The sequence below is a fragment of the Plectropomus leopardus genome, chromosome 22 (assembly GCF_008729295.1).
Source record: "Plectropomus leopardus isolate mb chromosome 22, YSFRI_Pleo_2.0, whole genome shotgun sequence".
NCBI lineage: Eukaryota > Metazoa > Chordata > Actinopteri > Perciformes > Serranidae > Plectropomus > Plectropomus leopardus.
In genome coordinates this window covers 7,277,407-7,300,810 of record NC_056484.1, presented here as the reverse complement: position 1 = coordinate 7,300,810, position 23,404 = coordinate 7,277,407, and the positions used below count along the sequence as shown (strand labels likewise).

The window sequence follows — 23,404 nt, the reverse complement described above, 5'->3', positions numbered from 1 at the left end:
TTTCAGGTCTGTCAACAAGCTAATTTATTTTCTGTATTATTGTATGTATTGTATACAGTTTATTTATGGCTTCTTATAATTGCATTATCAGCACTTCCTTGTTCTGCGGAATAAACAAGATGCTCTCATCGCTTGTTGTCACCAGGCAGCAATGTTACCTTCATAATAGTCCGAAAATCTCTAAATTCAGGAATTCAGCAAACACGGATAGACACTTTTTCGGTTACCAAGAGCTGTAAAATTTAGCAAAAATATTTAGATAGTAGTGCTTTACACAGAAACTTTCAGTTAAATAAATAACGGATTGATACATGACTAAAGTAATGCAAAAAAAGGCATATAAACACGCTAACACTATTATTTCCGAGTGTATGAGAAGTCATTAAAAGCAGCATCAGTTTGCCCAGTTACAGATTCCTGAGATGATGACCTCACCCATCACGTGGTTCAAATCCCACCACGCGATTGGCTGATTCCCCGCGGGGTAGTTGTTTTTGTTGTGAATCCGGAAGCTCTCCTCTTTCAAAATTGGGTGTGTAGTGAACGGCAACCAACAGAGGAATAAATCGCCTTTTAATTCACTGGATTCTTTAAAACGGGACTTCAATTTACAGCCATTTACAGTTCAACACATACCAGCCTCGGTAAAGAGGAGGAAATATTCGTAAGTACCCACCGGCAGTTACTTTCTTTGTTTCATTTTCCAGCAGGTCAGAGTGAGTGAACTTGTCGAGACAAGTAAAGAGCAAAGTGTGTCAGTCAAACGTCAGATAAGTGATAAGAGGAAAGTACGTAATAAAGTAAATAAGCAGAGTTAAGGTTAGCCCAGACTTACAGTATCTATATTAACGTCCACATCCAATATATAATAGTTACAACTGTTAGCATTATATGCTGTGTCGTTACTGGGAAAGCTAACCTTTAAACTTGGTAATAAACAGGTCGGTAATTTATCTAAATGTTGCCTGTGTTACACTAAAACATAATATCATGGTGACTGCTTAAAGTCTGTGAAATGTCACTTCTCTATTGTTGAGTTAGACCTTGGTAAGGCCTCTGTGAACAGCTGGTGAACTCTTGTATTTTCACTTTTAGGAGCTTCCTGTTCCTCTTTCTTTTAAGAGGGATAGTTGGCACACATTTTACTTTATGTCTGGCATAATTTATATTAGAATATTCTAAGTTAAGGTCTCGGTTATAAATGAATATGTTTTATGATACACAAATGTTTACATGGTGGTATCTAGGATTTTGCACTTTGTGTTTGTATGACTTCCCTCCTCTTTTACTATCAGACTTGTTGGTTTTTAGTGGCTCTCTTGAGTTGTTGTTGTTGTTGTTGTTGTTGTTGTTGCTGCAGTGGAGATATGTACTTTTGTTCAATGCCTCTGTCTGGTGATCTAATGTGTGGATTCTGTCTATGTTTTTGTATACATGCTGCATATGTGGTTTTTATTTTATGTCTACGGTGGCAGACCAGCGCCCCCCTCTGAGATCAATAAAGTGAATCCTATCCCGTCCTATCCAATCCTATCCTAATGTTTTCTAAGACTGAGTGATTTGTGATTAAAGTCGTGATTTGTGATTAAAGTCGTGCTTTGCGTTATGGGGTTGGTTCGCACGGTTGACTGTAGTGTATGTAAAAATAGATGACACACATAACTGTGTGACACACCCCACAGTGTGTGACACAACCCAAATTATTAGCACGTGTGGATATAGTTTGGACCTTTCAAATATTATCACGAATCGCAACTGTATCTGTGTAAAGCAGTGGTTTTCCCAGTTTGGTGTTGAATAAGTTGACTGTATAAAAGCCATCAGCGCTCATTAGTAAGGAGAGAGAGAGAGAGAGAATCTCTGCAGCCGGGTCCAAAAATCTTGTGAAAAGTCTTCCCATAAGAATATAGACTGTTACAGAGATTAATTACTGTAGATGGTTTTGGAATTAAATACTGTAATAATGACACATGGCTGTGATGGGTGTCCACAACCTTAAAGTTAATCAAATCTCAGGTATCTCCTCCTTTAATTTGTAGTCTAGCAAGTCCTGCATGGTGGGCGTGTTGCACAGAGATGGCGTTGGAGGAAGGAGCGAGGAGCTGTCTGCTGCGCTTTCGCCACAGACTGGAGGACGACATCAAGCCCTCCTTCCTGATGGACCACATGATCAGTGATGGTGTGCTGACTGTGGATGAGGAGGAGAGGATCAGGACAAAGGTGAGCTGCTGTTTAGGCTGCTGTAAGCCTAAGCCTTGTTGTTGCTATTGCCTCACAGTGACTTAACCACTTGAACGCCACACAAATTGTGTCCATGACGTCCCATGTTGTAACCACAGCTCCCAGCTCCATTGGCATACTAAAAGCCTTATTAATGCAACTTATAAACACTAAGTAGGTCTACCTGTTTTAAAATTACTTTATGAAAGTCATGGAGATGAGGTATTATGGAATAGTGTTGCTATTTTATTAATAAAAAATTGTAGGAACCCTGTATGTATGGCTATACTGACCTATATATCTTGAGGAATATTAAGGAATTTCATGCTTTTATTGTAGGAAATGTAGGGATATTTTTCTACATTGTCATACATGCCATTGAAAAACATATATATACTATATATGTGTGTGTGTTTGCACAATTAAAAGCTGTAAACTGATCATTGTGCTCCAGCCTCCTTCTTCTCCTATGTAAAATGCATATTTTGAAGTCCACGTCTTGTTTTTAATGTCTCTCTCTGTCTTCAGTCCACCAGGAAGGACCAGGCTGCGGCTCTGCTGGAGCTGCTGCTGAGGAAGGACAACCGTGCCTACATCTCCTTCTACAATGCCCTGATCAAGGAGGCATACGATGATTTGGCCAATCTGCTTCACGATGACCTACCACACATGATGCCTGATGCACATAAGAGCTCCTCTAACGGCTGCACACCGTATGGTGAGGAAGCTGGGGGTGTTTTCAGCAGTGGAGAGAATGGAGGCGTTGATGACAGTGTGTGGGAGTCCTTGAGTGTTGGAGAAAAAATCGGTTGCATGTGCTTATTTGGTTAGACGTGTTGGTTTACTGCAGCAGCTTAATGCATCATGAGATAAAAAGTATGCTGACAGGCTGCCCAATATCTTAAAAGCTTATTTTTTAGTTTTCAAATGTCTCATTTTTTGCATGTGGAATGTGTGAAAACTTAAACACTTGTTAAGTTTATTTGCCTTTATTGTTGTAATTCTTCAGTCCAGACAGTGCTGAGTGAAGGCGGCGTGCCACAGAGGCCCGTGGTGTTTGTCAGCAGACCAGAGCTCGTGAACCGGGTCAGGGAGAAACTGTACCGACTACAGAAGGAGCCTGGCTGGGTCACCGTCTTCGGCATGGCTGGCTCTGGGAAATCTGTCCTGGCTGCCGAGGCTGTCAGACACCATGGACTCATTGAGGGTGAATAGCTGCCTAGTCTGATCCTTAAAAAGTCTTAAAAGGCATTCAATTCATTCATCTAAAAATAAGGCCTCAAATATTATTAAAATGTCTTAAATCAATCTTTCAAAAGTCTCAAGTCTAAAGTCTTTTAAGACTCAAAAGTCTTAAAAATCCAAAGACATTGTGAGGAAGATATTATGATTACATTTTCTGATATTGCACAATGAAATCTCAAAATAATTGGTAGTGTCTGTTTTTATATGATTTACTAATTTGAACATCACGCAGGACAAGTTAGAAGAACCAACAGTCACTCAAACATTTACCGCATCTGCTCAAATGATAATTAAACAAACTTTTTTTAAGACAAAACAGATGGATACTTTAATAACACATGATCATTGTTTAACATGTGTTTGACTCTAGAAAGTTTTAATATTTTCAGCATTTTAAGTAGATCGTCTAACTTTTTAACTTGGCCAAAAAGTGATAAGTGAAATAAATATTTCCTAAAAAATTTCAAAAAATTGTTGTGCGTTCCGGTTTTTTTTTTTTTTTTTTTTTTGTGGTTATTGTAAAATTGGTATTAATTTTAACTTGCCATAAGCTGTAGGGACCCTGCTAACACTATTGGCAGACCTTATTTTGAAACTACGTCAAAAAAAACATTCAGAAATTGTACAAATTTTAATCCTGGGCTGATTTTCCCGCTCAATAGTGTTACAGTCTCAAACATGTTTGCCTGATTATCAGTCCTGTGTTACTTCTCACCTCTTGCCTCTCCGGTATGTTGTTTTTCTCCCCCTACTCTTCCCCCTGCAGAGTGCTTCCCTGGAGGGATCCACTGGTTGTCCATCGGCCAGCTGGACAAACCAGACTTGCTGGTGAAGATCCAGTCATTGTGTTTCCGTCTGGAGCAGGGCCTGGATTCCCAGTCGCTCCACCATCGGCCCCCCAATTCTCTGGACGAGGCCAAGGAGCGCCTGCGCTTCCTCATGCTGCGCAGATATCCAAGGTTACTAAATGTTCAGATAAACATGACCCGCTTTGTGCTTTTTAGATGAATATTAATATTTTAAATGGGACTGCAGTGCAAGCCAAATTGACTTGATGATTTCATACATCGACTAATGCCACAACAAAACATTTAAGCAATAAATACAAACATTTCTGGACAATATATTGATATTATTTCAATATCGTGATATGAGACTAGATATTGTCTTAGCTCTTAGGTTTAATATATCATAGATGTTGTCTTTTACTGGTTTTAAAGGCTGCATTACAATGAAGTAATGTATTGTTTTGACTTAACAGACTGCTCTAGCTGTTTTATTATTTATTTTTAACCACTGATGATTATAAATCAAAAATCTTGTTGTGTAAATATTTTGTTAAAGGCATCACTTGTCAACCTTACAATATTGCGACAATATCGACACTGAAGTAATTTCTCAAAAAGATTGTGATAGTTTAAGTTTTCCGTATCGCTCAGCGCTCATGTAAAATCATTTGTCATTGAGTTCTTCATAATTTGCTTAAATAACAAGATAAAAACAAAAACAAAATTGTGATATTAGGACAAAGATATGCAGCCAACAATAAATTAAATCACAATATATGAGAGGTAAAAAGGTTGACTCCACACATTTCTGTTTATGCATAAAGAAAAGCAAGACTTGTTTCTAACGGTAAATCCAAGTAAAAGCTTGAGCTTCTTGTGACATATATATGATAAATATATATATATATATGGATATGAGCCTTAGAAGACAAGTGATCATCAATTAAAAACCTTCTGTATTTAAAAGTAGCTTAATTTATTCTGCAACTTTCTCTTACTTCTCTTGAAGTAGTAAAAAACACAAGTCTTGTTTTTTTCTGCATTTAGAGCAAGTTGCAAGCTGTCTATACTCTATTATTACGTATACTCTATTAAATACATACTGATGATACTCAAAACCCTTAGCAGGAGGTTGGTGTTGTCAGTAAAGAAACTAAAGAGTATGATGAATTTAATTTGATGACACTTTTTTTTTTTTTTTACTATTTTTATACAACTGTGTCATCATTTGGTGCAAATACACTCTATAAAAACGTTTAAAGCCTGATGTGTGTTGATCTTCTGTAACACCAGCCACTGTAGATGCTCTGGTAACCACTGTTTCTTAGTTTTCATGTCTCTGATCACTTGTCTGTTTCTGTTTTGGCCTCAGATCTTTGCTAATTCTAGATGACATCTGGGACAGCACAGTGCTGAAGGCGTTTGATATTCACTGTCGGATACTTTTGACCACCAGAAACAGAAGCCTGACTGACTCCGTTAGTGGTATGTGCCCTACTTCTTTTATTTATTTATTTTTTTAAATCTGGACACTATACACATGCAAACTTGAGTGATTTAAACCTTGTTTTTTTATTTACACTGGAAAAGACTCGCAATTTCTGCAGCTTTATTAGGATATGTGCTTCTCTTTATTTTGTAGGTGCCAGGTATGAGGTGGGAGTGGAGAGTGGTCTGGATGAAAACAAGGGACTGGAGATCCTCGCTCTGTACACTCAAACTAAACTCCAGGGACTTCCTGAGGAGGCTCGCAGCATCGTCAGAGAGTGTAAAGGTCTGCAAACTTAAACATTATATACATGCAATCTCTGTCTTTTTCACAATATAACAGAGATTGTTAAATCTACAGTTTGGCATACAGATCTTGAATATTTTTATGTATTTTATAGGATTACAAAAATAAGCAATTCAATATCCTGCATTTGCCAATATTTGTTATGTAAATTACTCTTTAACAGCATCAGAACATATCAGTAAGTTATGTTTTATGTGGTTACTTTTTAAAAACTCATGTAAATTTTAGTTTTAGTTTATTTGCTCACAATTAAAAACTGCGTAAAATCCAGATGAATAAAAATAAAAAAGAAATGTGTCAGGTGAGGCCAATAAGCCAGAGGCTTATACAAACGGACCTTACCTCAATTTGAAACAACAAACAAATAACCAAAAAAAGAAGAAAACAAAAATAAACAAACAAAAAATAAACTAACATTTTACAGAAAAATACAATGAAACACAAATGACAAAAAAGAGCACACAGCAGAAAAAGTAACCTTTCAGTAAACATTAATCCAGTAAAAAACAAGGGATACATTGAACACAATGAAAAGAATAAAATCAGAACTAAATTTAATGATTTTAAACTTTTCTAAAGATAAAGTTTAATTTATCACTCCATATCTTTACACTGAAATAATTCTGTAAAACTAAAGAAATGGTTAAAAGATGAAGGTTAAGAAGATGGTAAGAAGATGTATTTACATATAAAAACACATATCTGATAAATATTTATGTCATATAATAAGAGAATGTTCATATTGTGTCTTTAACATCCAGACTTTTCTGCTTCTCTGTGCCATCATCTCAGGTTCGCCTCTGGTTGTGTCTCTGATCGGAGCTCTACTCAAAGAAAAACCCAACCGTTGGCGTTATTACCTTCGCCAGTTACAGCAAAAGCAGTTCAAGCGTATCAGGAAGTCATCGTCTTACGACTACGACGCCCTCGACCAAGCCATGGCTGCAAGCATTGAAGTCCTACCTGAGGAGCATCGAGAGCTCTACAGGGACCTCACTGTGCTGGAGAAGGACATCAAAGTGCCTGCCAAGGTCTGGCTGCAAAACAAGAGCTATGAGTTGCATATAATGTATTATATGTGGACAAATTATCAATTATAGTCTTCCTCTAAACAAAGAAATGGACAGTCACACCAAAGAAACGCACAGGCTACAGTGTTATTCCCTCTTTCAGGTGCTGTCCGTTCTGTGGGAGCTGGAGCCGGAGGAGGTGGAGGACATTCTTGAGGAGTTTGTCAACAAGTCTCTGCTCTTTGTGGACAGTCACAATAAACCCTACCTTTACTACCTCCACGACCTCCAGCTGGACTTCCTGGAGGAGCAGAATCGCACCCAGCTCGAGGTTAGTTTGGACGCTCCCTATAATAGATCAAACAGTAAGACTGTGATCTTTTTGTTAAGTGTGTGGGGAAGAAAGGCCTCCTAGCTATAGACATTTATGTGTGTGTGTTTCAGAGCCTGCACTCTAAAGTGGTGCATCAGTACCAGCAGCACTACAGAGACGGTCCTCCCACCTCAGGAGACGAGGAATGTCTCTACTGGATCAGATTCCTGACATACCACATGGCCAAAGCCAACCTCTCCCAGGTAAAACACACACCTGTTTGTTTTGTAAATGAATGCTGCAGTGTGCACTGCACTGCAATGTAACAGGTATTCATGAAGTATTTTTTATGCCTGAAAACTCACCAGTGAATGGACCCATGAACCCAAAACATGCACTACAACTGTAGTTACTGCACTCTGCCTTTGCATTACTTCTATAACAGTGTAAGGTACTGCAAAGGCAAAGTAAAAAAAGACAATTTTAGTGGGGTATCTTTTACAGTATGAGGAGAAGTGTTTACTTTAGATTCAATATATATTTGTTTCGTTGATAGATGTCTGTTTTAAAAGTAATAACAGACAGAATTTTAAGCAACCCTTAAGTATTATTTGACCAGGTTAGACTTAAATTAAGATTGCTTGACATTATCATCTTCTTCATCACTTATCTTTCTCTCGTCATAGTTACATTATTAGTTATTTTGTCGTTAGCATCATCGTCATTCTCACTTTCACCATTCGCCATAATATGCTTAGAATCCCAAACTCTGGTAACCCAAGGCAGAGCACAGTTACTAAACGAGCAGCTGTTTGTCCTGGTCCTAGGTGGGATTTTGTAGTTACTGCAATTTTTTCACTCTGTTTTCACAAAAACAGAACTACATTGACCCAAGAAAAACACACATACAATAGAACAGATGCCCACAGGTTTAATTTTGGTCACATCTCTGTTTTGGCCAAAGTTGTACTTACTGTGGTTAGCCTTTATAGGACAGAATGAGATGTGATTATTGTGCATAAAAACTAACCAAATGAGATGCATAGTTTTTGTAGGCCCAAAAAGAGCTTTTTCTGATGTATTGCATAACACTAAACATCAGTTTATTTAACAGAACATCGCGCGTGATAATTTTCTGTTATATTTTGCCTGTATTTCGTATTTTTTGGTATGTACAGACATGACAGAAAGTTGACAAGCTTATGTGAATTTCCCAACATCCTTTTCTTTCTTACTCACCATCTTGCTCTCTGTCTTTGTCTCTCTCTGTCTCTGTCTGTCTCTGTCTCTGTCTCTGTCTAGGAGCTCTACTCGCTCATGTTTTCTCTGGACTGGGTCAGCATCAAGTCCCAGATCATGGGTCCGGCTCACCTCATCAACGACTATGTGGAGTACGGACCCATTCTGGACAAAGAGGTCAGCAGACTGAAAAAAGAAACTTAACTATGTGTGAAACTAAGCTAGTGTGGTGACTTTGTGTTTTAGTTGCTGATCTTTCACTGTCACAAGAAAGATTAAAATTCTGGCAGGTGATGGTGAATCCAGTTCTCCTTCATTAAACTCTGAACTGTGCTCAGGTGTGAGTCCCTCTCAGGAAAATGCAGGTTCAGGGGTGCATCTGTCTTTCATGCCCTTGCCCTTCTCAGTCAAACGCGGTGAATTAAATCAAAACAAGGTCCCTCTGTTATCTTTCCCCAAGTTGTTTTTCATTATCTCTTATGAAAACTCAAGTTTATTGCCCTTCCGTGTTTTTGCTGTCCCCTGGTCCCTTTCCAATTTTCATCAGTGCAAGATAAGAGCGTGGATATGATAATTGGCAAATGGTTTATCAGACCCGAGTGGGGAAGCAAGGAGCTATGATCCGTAACTCTCACACCTGTGTTACCAGGACATTCATAGTAAGAGTGCTGGCAGCACTAAGTTATGATTTTCATGCCAAAGTAACAATTAAAAGTTGTGACTGAAAAGTGTGCATAGCAGAAAATGAACATTTCTGACAAGAGTGAGTCACTCTAGCATTTATGTAAAAACAACAACAACAACAAAAATACTGGCACAGAAGAGGATTAGAGCAAAACCCTGAGGGTTAGGGTGACGGTTATGGAAATGGGGACAAACATAGTTATTGTACAAAAATAAAACATCAAGAGATGATTTAAATAAACTCCCCTTTGATTTGTTTGTGCAGAACAGTTGTGCCCTAATGATGAGGGGTCAGTCTCGTGGAGTTTCTTGTTAGTTTGGGCTTAAGTGCTTGTTTTCTGTCTCACCAGAACAGTGAAGTCCGCAGTCACTTCCAGGAGTTTCTCTCTCTGAACGGCCACCAGCTGGAGCAGCGTCCTTTCCCCGACGTGGTGCAGCTAGCTCTGTCTCAGCCGCACACCTCTGAGGTCTACAGGCAGGCTCTGCTGCAAGCGCAGGACCGAGCTGGCACAGGGAAACTCTACTTTGACTGGCTGTAAGCAAGCAAATAATTCATTATGGCATTCAGATGTGTGAATGTTTGTTGTAATGAAGTTATGTGTTGGCCGTTGTGTTCATCTATTCAACAGTTATATTTATGCATACAATTATGCAATTTCTGCAGCTTTATTAGGATAAAAGCTAATTAGATGCAGCTTTTTTTGTGCAAATTGTGGGAGGTTTAGGGAGATAAATGCACTCAATTGGCTTCTTTTGGATTTGATTTATTCAGTGCAAAATAGCTCTCATAAACTGAACAATAACCTGTAAATTAGCTTTATATTACACATTTTTGCAAATATGCAATAAAAAAATGGCGATCCTAGGCTTTGTATCCCATGTTGAATGGATATTTATGTTTTTTTTCTTGCACAGGAATAAGAGCAGTGTAGAGAGTCTGTCCCGTCTGGTGATCCACCCCCACCAGGGCTCCATCTACTCGGCCTGCTTCTCCCACGATGGAACGAAGATCGCCTCCAGCGGAGCCAGCAAGACACTCAAGGTATCAAAGCAGATTTTCTCTCTGCGTCTGTGTTTAGGTGCATGTGATAAAACCATGAAGGGCAAAGTGTTTCCATGGAGACATAATACTGGAAAATATGGAGGGCAATACACTGTTACTGCCAGATGATGTTAGAAAAAAACAAACAAACAAACAAAAGAAAACGCTGCTTAGTGTGTGCATTTATCTTGTGTAACCATTTTTATACTGTTGTGGTCACTACACTGTAGCTTTAGGTATAAAATTTTATCCTTATTATTGTTAGTTTTAAGTTTTTCTGCGCATGTCACTGTATATCAGTTAAGATTTGTCCAAATGTTATAGCAAAAACTGCTCTTACTTAATAGTGTACTTTATTCCTTCTTGGGTATATTACAACAGAGTTTTAGGGCCACATTGAGAAAAACATTTTTTTTGAGACTTAAACTTTTAATATTCTGAGAAATACTACGAGTTTATTCTTGTAATATTAAGACATTTTTCTCATATTAACTTTATTCTTTTAATATTATGACTTTATTCTCAGAATCTAACTTTTTTTTCTTTAACATGACCCTAATCCTCCGTCATAGTTATACAAACATTTCACTGAATATTGTTGGCTAACTGCTGTGATTGTACCTTTATGCTCAGGTGTTTAAGAGCACCTCAGGTGAGAAGCTCACAGAGATCCAGGCCCATGACGACGAGGTGCTCTGCTGTGCCTTCTCCCCTGACGACCGTCTCCTAGCAACCTGCTCCAGCGACAGGAAAGTCAAGGTAAACAGACAACTGTCCATTCACTCATTGTGACCAGTAATGGTAAAGTCCATGCCAAATCCAGCATTTTATCATCAAATTCCTAAAACTGTGTGTGTGTCTGTTACTGCAGGTGTGGAACGTGGAGCGAGCCATGTTGCTGAGGGTCTTTGAGGAGGAGCATGAAGAGCAGGTCAACCACTGTCAGTTTACCAACACGACGCGACGCCTCCTGCTGGCCACCTGCTCCAACGACAAATTCCTGAACGTCAAGGTGTGTGAGTGTGTTTGTTTTGCCCGTCTCGGAAAATTAGTACTATTGCAAGAAATTAGTACAATAATAATAATGATAATAATTAACTTTATTTGTAGAGCACCTTTCATACAAGAAATGCAGCTCAACGTACAACGTACAAGAAAGAAATTACACGCAGTGCTTCACATCAAAACACATAGAAGACAAATAGACATAATAAAACCTGCATGTAAAAACAAAATAAGATAAGAATACAATACATAGAGTGCATCTTCAAATGGGTAAAACCCACTAGTAAAAGTAAGATAAAAAGAAACATCTTAAAAGTAAGAAAAAAACAAGGATAAAAATTGAATGCACAGAATGCACAACATGAAAAAATAAAATCAATAAAATAAAACCCACTGACATGAATAAAAATAAGCAGAAAATAGAGTTATGAAATGCATAAAATTGAGGAAAATACAACATCTTAAAGATGTGCAGCAGTACACAAGTGCGAAGCAGAATGCAAAGCAGTGAAGTCAGAGCTAGTTAAAGGCTAAATTGAAAAGGCTTTGGGGCGTAACTGACAAACGCTGCATTCCCAATTTTCTTTTGACTGTTTGGCTGTAAAAGGTCTCTTCCTCTCTCTTCTGTTTTTGTCTCACTGTGTTTCTGTCTGTTTCTGCAGCTGTGGAACCTCAACAAACCCTCCTCCCAGAACACCATGTTTGGTCACTTTGAGCCCGTCAATCACTGCTGTTTCTCCCCCGATGACACCTATGTGTCCACTTCCTCCAACGACGGTACCGTTAAGGTGACTGCCATTAAACTGGATACTTGTAAAGCTGTCTTAAATAACTAGCAATATGGGCTAGTCATAAATATCTGTATGTGTGCAGCTATTTCAGGTGTCATCTGCCAATGAGTGGAAGACAGTCAATGTGAGGGACATGTTTACAGAGAGTGATGAAGACGTCCTCGTCAAGTGCAGCACCTGGACCGCTGACGGCAAACGCATCGTATGTGCAGCTCGTAACGCTGCTCTGGTGAGTATTTTGTGAGCAGTTTTGAAATATATATTTTAATGAGAGGAGATGATATTTTGTGGGGAATGTGTGATACAGAGGGTTTAAAAGGTTAGAATCCGTCTTGTCGTACATGCCTTGGCTTTTCGGATAATAATCCAAGACCTCTGGGCTTACCTCATCCTCCCTGCCCTTGATGTTTGGGTGTCTCTTCATTGAAGGAGACAGGAAAGAGAGGCTGTTTGTCACTTTGTCTTGCAGAGAGTCTGAAGAGTGTGTGTCCTGGTTGCAAATGTGAGCAGCCCCTCCTCTGCAGAGCTTTCCAAAATCAGTCAGTCTTGACCCGTAATCAGTCTGTCTGTGTCCTCTGCGTCCACATTTGTTTGTATTCTGGGAAACAACCCAGCAGAGACGTCTGAGCTTGTTCTTTTGACTTTACGGAGAGTACAAAAAACAAGACTTTAATGTTGCAAGTTTGCTTAAGATTTTGATCTTTAGGCAAAAGATATTACTTTTTATTACACATACGATTAAACACACACGCTCAATATGTGCAATACACACTGTGTAGAGCCAACCTTTACATGGACATGTCTGATGTTACCCGCTTATTTACAGATGTACTGGTATCAGTGAAAGGCAAGAAGAAATTATTTGTATGACACAAATGACAGAATGTATCAAAGTTTATTTTAAAATGATAAAAGTGTAAAACGCTTGCTTTTTGTGGCTGTTTCTCAGGTGTTTGATGTTGAGACGTCGGACATGTTGTTGGAGATCAGAACAAATCGTCTGAGCACTGTGCAATACTGTCACGCCTGTCCTACCAGTAACCTGCTGGCAATCGCCTTCTCAAACTATGCAGTGGAGGTATAACACATACATGCATACACAGAGAGATTTTTCATTTTATTATGTAACACTGTTTAAAAAAATGTAGAAATTATTTTATGTTTAGTGTTTTTCAACATTATTTCTTCTCTTTGTGCCCCGTGTTCTGCATTTCTTAAATTGCATTTCTTCTTTATGAATACTTTACTGTACTTGTTATTATAAACAAAATGTGTGTCGGGACATGTTGTTTTTGTATGAGCATGTCAAAAAAAAAAAAAAATTAGTTAAATATACTGGTGAATTAGTGTACAGTAGCTCATATGTGTGTGTGTCTTCCAGCTGTGGGACTTGGAGGCCAATAAGAAGATGGCTGACTGCAGCGGTCACCTGAGTTGGGTCCAGCGCGTCCAGTTTTCTCTTGACGGCTCGCAGCTGCTCTCCTGCTCTGACGACCAGACCGTCAGGGTAAGACTGCCTCAGTGTGTGTGATGCACTGTTTCTACATTAGAGTATCAGCTCACAGTTATTGTCATTATTCTTCTTATTACCTCTTGTGAAATCAACACTGAACATCACACGTTGACTAATTGCACTCTGTTCCCAGTCTGCCAGCTGTTAACCCCTTGAAACCTCAGCAAATTGGTTTAATCTCTTTCAAAAACATGTAAGGCAATAAGTAACTTCACACGAAATTACCCCAAATTAGCAAGGAATACAAGAAAATTCCCAGAAAATTGGCACACAAAAAAAAGAAAAGAAAAATTGTATAAAAACAAGAAGTAAGATCAAGCAGAAGGCTTGTAAAACTGCTAAAAATGCAAATGTACACCTGACCTGGTGTATGTTCATCCAGAGGACAGAAAGCCATCTTGTGGTGCAAAGGCGTTCTGTTACCAGTGTGTGTTTCTGCGCTGTCAGACCATCTGGAAATAAAGTTTGAAGTGCAAAACAAAAATGTATGAGACAGATACTGATGACTTATTTATTGCCACAGACAGGTTATTCCCAGTTTGCTTCTGCAGCAACATCGCTGACTATGTAAACTAATTTGACGCTTAGATTTTCTCGCCCAAGATAAACTCCTTTGCATAAATGCAAGTTACAAAGATGTAATTTAAGAGGGCAAACACGAGAAAAGTGAATGTTGGCTGTAGCTCTCTCAGCTGAACTTTTATATTATGTTCGACTCAAGCCCGTTTCCTGTCTTGTGTTTTGTAGTTATGGGAGACTAAAAAGGTGCACACGTCCTCAGCTGTCTGCCTGAAAAGAGACTCTGACGTTCTCTTCAATGATGAAGAAATCATAGTGTCAGCTGCAGACAACTGCAACAGACTGCAGGTGAGACGGAGAGAGAATGAATGAATGAGTGAATGAATGAAAGAAAGAAAGAAAGAAAGAAAGAAAGGCAGCGGGCTGGTAGAAGCAGGAATGTGAAGCTGGAATATTTGTTTTCTATGAGTTTAAGTTAAAGTGCAGAAAAGTTTTAATGAACTCTGATGATCAGGTTGTCACTGAAAACTCTCTCTGTGTGTGTGTGTGTGTGTGTGTGTGTGTGTGTGTGTGTGTGTGTGTGTGTGTGTGTGTGCGTGTGTGTGTGTGTGTGTGTGTGTGTGTGTGTGTCAGGTGCGTGATAGCAGGACAGGATCGGTGCTGTTCCAGTCGGAGGAGATGTCGTCCAGGATCAGGTGTACGTGTATGTGCAGGCAGCCCTCTGCTGTGGCCCTGGGACAGGAGGACGGCACCGTACAGGTAGAAAAATCACTTAAACCTACACTTCAAAATACAAAACATGGAGCGGTTTAAGCCTTTAAATTATTACAAATTAATATAATTGTAAATCGAGTATGTGTTGGTTTTGTCAAAGAAATGCAATATAAACTAAATTTAACTTCCTTTTGCGCATATGGAAATGATGAATTTTCCTGAAGTGTTAAAGTTAAATTTCAGAAAATATTGAAAACTGGCCATCACAGTTTCCCAGAGCCCAAAGCGAAGTCCTCAAATAGCTCGCTCATCCAAAAAACAATGAGAAAGATATTTGATTTATCATCATAAAAAACCAAGAAAAAAAATCTTAGATTTTAGAAGATGGAAATTAGACTTTTAATGGATTATCAGATTAATTTTCTGATGTTTAACTAATCAATTCATGAAGTAATCATTTCAGCCCTTATTGGATGACATATCTAGACTAAATCTAGACTAGAACTAAGAATATGGATACCTTTTTCATATCTTCAGTAAATCTGAACCTGCTTTAGGTCTTCATGCTAAGCTACTAAACTAACTGCCTCCCAGCTCTAATTTTGTCATCTAACTCTGAGCAAGAACTCAAATAGGGTTGTTTCCCCAAAATTTGGAGCTATACCTTTTGATAAAACGTATTTTCATGTCCCACATTTAGCACATCTTTTACGCTGCACTCTCAATTCAGAAAGTATAATCTCTACTGGTGGACTTTTGGGCATATCCATAAAAGGATTGTGCCGCTTTTGCAGCCGCTAAACCTGCACAGAGAAGACAAAAAGAAACTGAGAGCGTCTCAATGCTCCGCTGCTATTTGCATTTATTTAAATGAAGTATTATAGCATACATTTGGCACAGAATTGGCCCCTTTCTGTGCAAATAAGCTTCACTGCAAAAACAGTCTCATTCACAGAGATCAGCGCTCATAGCTTTACACAGCTACAGTGAAATTGTTAGCATCTTCAGAGTTAGAAGTAAATGAAGTGCTCTGATTGAATGGGATAGTAAACCCCAAATATTTCAAAGAAAATTTCAGTTTTCTCCTTCTTTGCTGTTGTTCTGTCTACTGTATTCTTGGTTCAAATGCAACATTCATATTGAGAGACAAAAAAGGGCAAAATGTACTTAACTGCAAATCTGTATGGGCGTGTTTGTGCTGTAAGATCATTAACGCAATATCTTTTGTGAATCTAACCTTGAGACAGGGTAGAAAGTGTTTGCAAGTGATGCACAATTCATACCAGCAACATTCTTTGTGCATTTGCCTGTCAGTGTCTATAAAGAGCAACATTAACATTCATCAAACTATTGCATTTTTGAAAAACTGCAAAATCGCACTCAACTGTACGTGTGCATGTGCATGTGAGGATGCGTCTTTTGCATGTTCGTATGTGTGTATGTCTCCACCCCATGTGGCTGTAGGAGGTGTTTTTCAGACCATGTTGAGTCATGAGATCTGACATTAACGCCATCACCCTTTTTATCTGTCCTGTCAGCTGCATGTCAGGTCAACTCAAAACACCTCTTTCATCCCCCTCAGCCCCTCGCTTTTCTGCCTTCTCTTTCACCTGTGATCTGTATTCTCAGCGCTCCAAACTCATGCATCCTATTCTCATATTTTACCATCTCTGTCACATACCTTCTTTAAAAAAAAATTGATTCCCTCTTCTGTTTTGTTTATCTCTCCTCTTCCTTTTGTTCTGTCTGTCCCTCTGCTCTCCTCGCTCCACCGCTCTTTGTCTTGGTGATAAATTGTTGTTTGCAGGCAGAGAATGAGGTTGAGTTGAGTCTGCGTTGTGGCAGATGTGTGTTTTTGTGACATTTTGTGTGTGTATTGCATGTTTTATGCATATTGCAGCTGTATACCACATCCTTAAAAGTTCCTCTCCCAATATTAAAACACATGCACACAGTCGCCTGAGATATCCATGCTGCACAAGGTCAGCGTCCTACAGCAGATTAATTAATAAAAGGTGTTAAAGTCTTATTGAATACAGGGGTTAATGCTGTTAATGACAGCTCTTCTCTTGGTCCCAGAGATATGAGAAGAAAGGATTAGCTGACACAAGGACCTAAAGAACAAATTATTAGTAATCTGAGTTCTTAAAACTAAGAGAGCATTCAAAAGAGCATTGGAGGGTGATAAGATATTTGCAGTTCATGCACACAAAATACACAAAAAAACCCTTGTTTTTCTTCAAAAATAAATTTCATAATTGTCAGAATTCTGGGCGCTTACTTGGATACATTTAATATCATAAAATGCTTTTATATTTAAGTACAGTAGCCATCAAATACTTTAAGACTTACAGTTTAGTAATATTCTAATAGGTGGTTTAGTTTCGAAGAAAGTCATTTTCTGGTAAGAAATTTGTATACTCAAGTATGGCTTTCAGGTATGTCATCCACCTCTGAACAAAATCCCTCTGAAAGAAACACATAAGTGAGAAATTAATCCTTTTAACAAAGTGGAAGAATGGACCTCATATATTTCCAAATTCATTATAGGAACCACATAATGAATGTCTTTTTTTCAATCTAAGAAAATGAAGGATGTCTCTTATATGGTGAGTATGAGACAGAGATACTATTGCTTTCCAGTTAGTCTTTGAGCCATTAGGGTGACAAAAGCTAAGACCTTTTTTTTATATTTTGTGTTTTAAGCTTAATCAGTTACCTCGAACAGAATTAGACACATTTGAAGTGTTATGTAATCGTCACAGAGTCCACTCAGGTTTAGCTGTTGTACTCCTCCAAGCAAACACCAGAGGGCGCCCCGGTGTCAGCTGCAGGTATTTCTGCTGCCTGTGATCACTGCAGTGGAAAGCATTCATATCCATTTCCCTTAACTGGAGTTATTTACAACCAGTTTACCAAAAGAAAAATATAATCAGCCTTGGAATCAGTCTGACATAATCAGCTTTGCTCTGCTAATGTGATGAATATCATGTAAGATGTACAGGTGAGGGCAGAAGGTTCATGTTTCTTTACTATAAAAAAAGTGCATTTGTGAGTGTATGTGTGCATGTGTTTGTGTGTGTCGTGTGCCAGGGAGCAGGGCTGACAGCTAGTCAGGTACTGAGGAGAGTTGGCCGCAGGATCCGACGACTTTTGATCTCCTTCAGGGGGTTGATGCTGGCTGTAGGGCTAAGCTCAGGCAGCGTGCAGGTATGGCAGGGAGAGAGTAATATTTGTGTGTGTGTGTGTGTGTGTGTGTGTCTCAGACCCTTTAAGAATCACCCAAAATAACACAATGTACAGTAAGAGCATGGTACCTGTATTTTATTTGTTCAAAATGTCTCATCGTGTAGGACCAGCTTCAACACCGACCATCTCAATCCTTCACCACTTTTATGTTTTTCTTATGAATTCTGCGACGCTTCAGCGACTTGTTTACTCCCTTGATAGTAGTAGTTAAAACAACCGTCCCCCATCTTTTCTCTTTACATTAGCCTGCTTTTGTATTTGTTTATTTATTTTTTGTTACCAAACACCCTAAGGCATTATTCCCAACTGCGCCATCCCAGAAATCCTTGAGCCGGACGTGTAAACCTCGCCAAAGCGCCCTCTCTCAGGCTTTGAAACTTGCGTCTCAGTATGAGGAGCTTGACAAACATTGGTCGGCATGCCCTGAGGCTTGTTCTGCTCAGACATTTCAACCTTCTCCTCTGAGATGTAAATATTTTAGTGGCTGGTAAAATCCCAAGTGTTATCAGCCTCTTGAAAACTACAGGTGCTGTGCTGTACTTATTTCATTTCTGCATTTCCACAAGAGATTTCTATGCTTTGTTCCTTGTTTTTAAATGAAGTTGAATGATTGTTTTTGTGTGACTTTCAGTAATTTGTTGTGAAGTCTACAAAGTTGCAGACTCAACTGTGCCAAGGCTAAATCACTAAATAGATCTATCTGGAGGTTAATTAGAAAAATGAAAGGCTTTGATAAGTGCCAGAAAATGTTTTCACAGTTGTAATCTATATCCATGTTTCGCCTCATAAAACCTTTAATTAGCCTTCTTTGAAAAAGTCATTGATAAGTAGAATAAGTTCATTTTAGTGATGAAAACAATTCTGTTACAAAAAAAAATTACAAAATTAAAGATTTTTGCCCTGATCTAATATTTTATTGCTGAAAGTGAGTACTAAACATATTTTAAAGACTGACAGTCCGGCTCCTAGCTCTGTGTTGTATTTCAGCGTAACAATGTTATATATGAAGGTCATGATTTTAATGCTGTGCAAATCTGCCGTAATTGGTCAAGTAAAATTTCCGCTGCAAGTTACCTACCTTATTTCACCAAAAAACGGATAGTCATATGATTATATTAATCTTGTGTGCATTAGCATCTCATTATTTGATTTGTATTGTTTTTTGGTATTTTGGTATTTGGTATTTGGTATTGGTTTTTCATTGTCTTCACAACTCTTTTGGGTCTGTTTTTCAGTCAATGTTGGATGCTGCATTGAAAGTTAGAAAATTTTACCACATTTTGGTGGAAATTAAGGAGACTGATCCCACTATGACATAGAAATACAGACTTTGCTCATTCCGTGCGAATACACTGTAAAAAACAAAAGCACATGAGGTCCCTTGGCAATACCTGTCCCGTGGGAAAAGGGCTGGAACCAGATTTAGTTCTGATTACCATTTGATGAAAATTTAAACGATAACTAAAGTTAAGACAATTCATCCTGTGGGTAACATGACTGTCCAAACCAAATTTCATAGCTTTCCATCTAATATTTGTGGAGATATTTCAGTCTGGACCAAATGATTGACAGGCCATCCCTTGAGCCACGCCATGAGCATGACTTAACACTTTCCTATTTTGCTTCAGAGCTCCTTGGAACCCCATTAAGGATTTCTCGAAGCCTCTGGGCCATAGAGTTAGCAACCATCCAGTTGACCTTTGCAGGGCATTCACAAAATCTCTCTCAAAACCAGCTTTGAATAATCTGTGAAAGATTTTCATCTCAAGAGCTTATTAGAAGAGCTTTTCATGCAGCGGCAGCTACCCCAAGTGAGAACACGCATGATGTCTTTTGTTTCTTGGAGCGGGGTCTTTGAGCTTCAAAGTGGTTCTGTTCTCCCTCAGTAATGTCTGCAGGGCTGTCAGACCCCCGGCAGCCCTCCGCGGTCTTGACCGGACTGAACAGTGGCCCTCAAAGCTCACACTTTTCCCCCTCTCTTTACTTTCTTTTTGATGTGCTTATCACCATCAAGCCAGCAGCAGCACTTCACCTCTCTCCTTCTCAGTTACTCCGTCAAAATGTGACTTTGTGTCAGGATTTCTAGTTTCCTCGCTGAGTATATCCTGGCAAACGCAGCTATCATTTGAGGCTTGCATAGATATTCTAGACAGCGGATGTGAACCTTGTGTGACTTCTTGGTGCCGTAGAGCTCTCGGTGCACTGTTTTCACATTTTTATGACTAAGTACTGTCTTAACTTTACACAAATATACTCAAATGTCATATAGCAGTTTTGAGCTATAGTATTTCTGCAGCTCTATGGATGGTCGGCCCACTACTCTGGTCCAGACTGAAATATCATCAGGCTCCACAGAAGATAAAACCCATTGACTTTTGTGACCCTGTATGTCCTCTAACATCACAAAGATTTTTGTCTTTTGGAAACAAATCTTGAAAACTATTGGATGTATTGCCACTTGTGTTTCCTTCAGTATGAACAGCAATTACTTCTGAGATTCTTTTGCCTTTTATGTAGAGCTAGTCGATCTGTTCAGAGCTGATCAGATCAGATTGATGGATGAGAGGAGCAGCTGCTGCAAATGAATGCAAACTTTAAGACCCGACAGAATGAACAATTAAGCTTCGCTTTCAATACGCCTGATGTTCTGCCGCTCCGTCTGACAACATGGTTAACTTTTTCGGCGCTGTACATTTCATCCATACTTTACGCTTTACTGAATAACTTTATCTTGTTTTGTTTTCTTCCCTTCTTCTTCTTTTCTTTTTTAGTTGCTTGTGCAGACATTTTGTTGATGAGGAGTGTGCCTCTGAATAAACTCAGTTTGGAGGGCCATTTAGCCCAAACATTTCACCCTATCCCTCTATACCAAAAAGAATCAGACATGAACACACAAAACAGAGGGTGAAATGGTGGAGACAAAGGGTGTATTGGGATTGAGTCTCAGTCTTGTCGCTGTTTATTTGGATACTTGTGGTGCTAATGTTTGTCTTTTTCTTCCAGGTGTTGGAGGTGCCCTCTGGGAAGCTCCTTGCCACTCTGCTGGGACACACAAAGACGGTGTTGCACTGCCGGTTCAGCCAGAACGGCCATACACTCATCACATCCTCCGAGGACACCACCATAAGGGTAGGCTCTCCTCCCCCCAGTTGCTCCTTTCTTCTTGTTCTGCTCGCTTTTCCTGTTTGCTCCCATTCATCACCCCACCATCTTTTTTTTTGCCTAATTCATGGCCATGATCTTTCACCTCCTCCTCCATCCTGCTTCCATTTTTCCTCTCCAGCATCGATTATTCTCCCCCATCCGCATCCCTCACCTTGACTAAAACTGCCTACTCTGCTGAATTGCTCATCCTCACAGGGGTTCAGGTCTCTGTGGTGCTTTCTCTTTCCCCTACCTGTTACACTCTACCAGCCCCTCTGCCTGCCTCCTCACCTCTCCATTCTTCATCCCCCTCTTTTGTCTCCTCTCCTTCCTTTCTCCCTCTTTTTGCTTCAGCCACGCCGCTCTCGATACCTCTTTATCTGCCTCCCGCTCTTCTGTTGACCGTGTGCTGCTATCTGTGTTTGTGTGTGTGTGTATTTCGTGCCGTTACGGTCTGTCAACCCCCACCGTTCATGCTCTGTTGCCCATTTCCCCTTTCCTCTCCTCCCCTCTCATCTCCTCCTCCTCCTTCATCTTTTCTTTTTGCTGACAGACCCGTCCACTGCAGCACTTCCTTCCCTCTCCGATAACGCAGCACCTTGTTCCGTATTCATGCGGCTGCTGCCCATGCCATCGCTATTCGCGGACCGTCCGCCACTTATTCAGAAGCTATTCAAATTCATGCTGTTTGACATGTTCTCGCTAGAAAATGGAAGTGTGCATTTAGATGTTAATGCAGAGCGAATGTAAAGAGATCTGATGACACCGATGTTAGCTGGTGATGGATTCTGACCTTTGGGCCTTTGACAGATTCTGTTCAGAGAGAGAAAAGGTGCAACGTTGCACGCAAGAGCGTGATTGACAGGATGATCTCGATGATTTTGTCTGTTCTGCTCCCATCTGTGAGCTCAGTTGAACTCCTGTTTTCCACTCATTTACCTGCCTAATTTAGACCATTATCACACAAGCAGTCTGCAGACAGATGTGCAGGTTTAGAAGTTTGTAACTCCACAGATGCATTAGTATTCACAGAGAGCAGCATGTGCAATCAGCACCAGGGAAAATCAAAAAATTAACCCAAAGAACAGGATAAAATATTATAATATACGGTACCATTAGCAATGTTGTACAGTTGAATTTCTGCGCTCTAAAAGTTACTGAATTATTACAAGCGGTTGCCAATTATTGGCCTGGCTGATTATTTGGGCTGATATTTGGGCATTTTGTTGATTACAAGTAATATAAAGGCACAGCATATACATCTCTCAGGTGAGAGATGATTGTGCATGTCTCTAAATATCGCTTGCTCTGCTCTGTGATGGTGATTTTGAAAAAGCCTGACGAAGATCTCTGTCAGATCAAAGCGTTGCACAATTAAAATTCACCAGGATTCACCAGGATTTTAATACAGCGTGTAGCTCTTTTGTTTGATACATGCACATGAGTGAAAGAGGGTTCAAGAGCCACAAATGCTGTATGAGGCACAGACATAACATGTTAGCCAGCAGAGTGTGAAGCTCCTATTTGAATGCTATGGATTATGGGTAATACTCTCAAGATAGTTTGCAGAGTTGCATAAACACAGCATATGCTGATTTCCCTTATCAGGACTTTTCAAAAGCACCTGTAAAAGTTTGCAAGGGTGGATATTGGAAAAAGGTTGAAGTCAAAAGCATCAGTGGCTTAAAGATTCCTGTTTGTCTCTCTGTAGGTGTGGAGGTGGCAGTCTGGGGAGTGTAAAGTACTGCAGGGTCACAAAGAACAGGTCAGATGCTTCTCTCTACTCACCAACTTACCCACCGATACAAGACTGCTGTCCTGGTCCTTCGATGGTACTGTCAAGGTAAAGCTCACCCACACACACACACACACACACACACACATCAAATGCAGTCAACAGTAGCATGAAATAAAAAATAATCTGTCTCTCTTTCTCCTGCTCGCTCTAAGATGTGGGACCTAGAAAGCGGAGAGAAGCTGCAGGACATTGAGGCTCATCGGGGAGCCATCCTGTCCTGTCATGTCTCGCCAGACGGATGCCTCTTCGCCACCACCTCTGCTGACAAGACCGCTAAGGTTCAATACACACACACACACACACACACACACACACACACACACACACACACACCA

The 23,404-nt window shown here is 39.6% G+C and overlaps 1 protein-coding gene across 2 annotated transcripts in view; it reads left to right on the top strand.

Moving 5' to 3' along the window:
* Positions 1-545: 545 nt before the first annotated feature.
* The window catches only part of apaf1 (apoptotic peptidase activating factor 1), a 50,803-nt gene continuing 27,944 nt past the window's right edge, over positions 546-23,404 (top strand). The window contains exons 1-24 of one of the 2 annotated variants that reach the window (XM_042511054.1): positions 546-664; positions 2,040-2,220; positions 2,749-2,938; positions 3,230-3,427; positions 4,232-4,424; positions 5,626-5,738; positions 5,896-6,021; positions 6,841-7,079; positions 7,222-7,389; positions 7,503-7,634; positions 8,674-8,787; positions 9,645-9,829; positions 10,210-10,336; positions 10,970-11,095; positions 11,208-11,348; positions 12,004-12,129; positions 12,215-12,361; positions 13,082-13,210; positions 13,514-13,639; positions 14,393-14,512; positions 14,798-14,923; positions 21,131-21,256; positions 22,983-23,114; positions 23,222-23,347. In XM_042511054.1, coding sequence (XP_042366988.1) covers positions 2,077-2,220; positions 2,749-2,938; positions 3,230-3,427; positions 4,232-4,424; positions 5,626-5,738; positions 5,896-6,021; positions 6,841-7,079; positions 7,222-7,389; positions 7,503-7,634; positions 8,674-8,787; positions 9,645-9,829; positions 10,210-10,336; positions 10,970-11,095; positions 11,208-11,348; positions 12,004-12,129; positions 12,215-12,361; positions 13,082-13,210; positions 13,514-13,639; positions 14,393-14,512; positions 14,798-14,923; positions 21,131-21,256; positions 22,983-23,114; positions 23,222-23,347 — 3,354 coding nt within the window. In that variant the 5' untranslated portion in view covers positions 546-664; positions 2,040-2,076. Of the gene's footprint in view, positions 665-2,039; positions 2,221-2,748; positions 2,939-3,229; positions 3,428-4,231; positions 4,425-5,625; positions 5,739-5,895; positions 6,028-6,840; positions 7,080-7,221; positions 7,390-7,502; positions 7,635-8,673; positions 8,788-9,644; positions 9,830-10,209; positions 10,337-10,969; positions 11,096-11,207; positions 11,349-12,003; positions 12,130-12,214; positions 12,362-13,081; positions 13,211-13,513; positions 13,640-14,392; positions 14,513-14,797; positions 14,924-21,130; positions 21,257-22,982; positions 23,115-23,221; positions 23,348-23,404 lie in introns of both variants that reach the window. The other variant, XM_042511053.1, reaches the window with a different exon arrangement.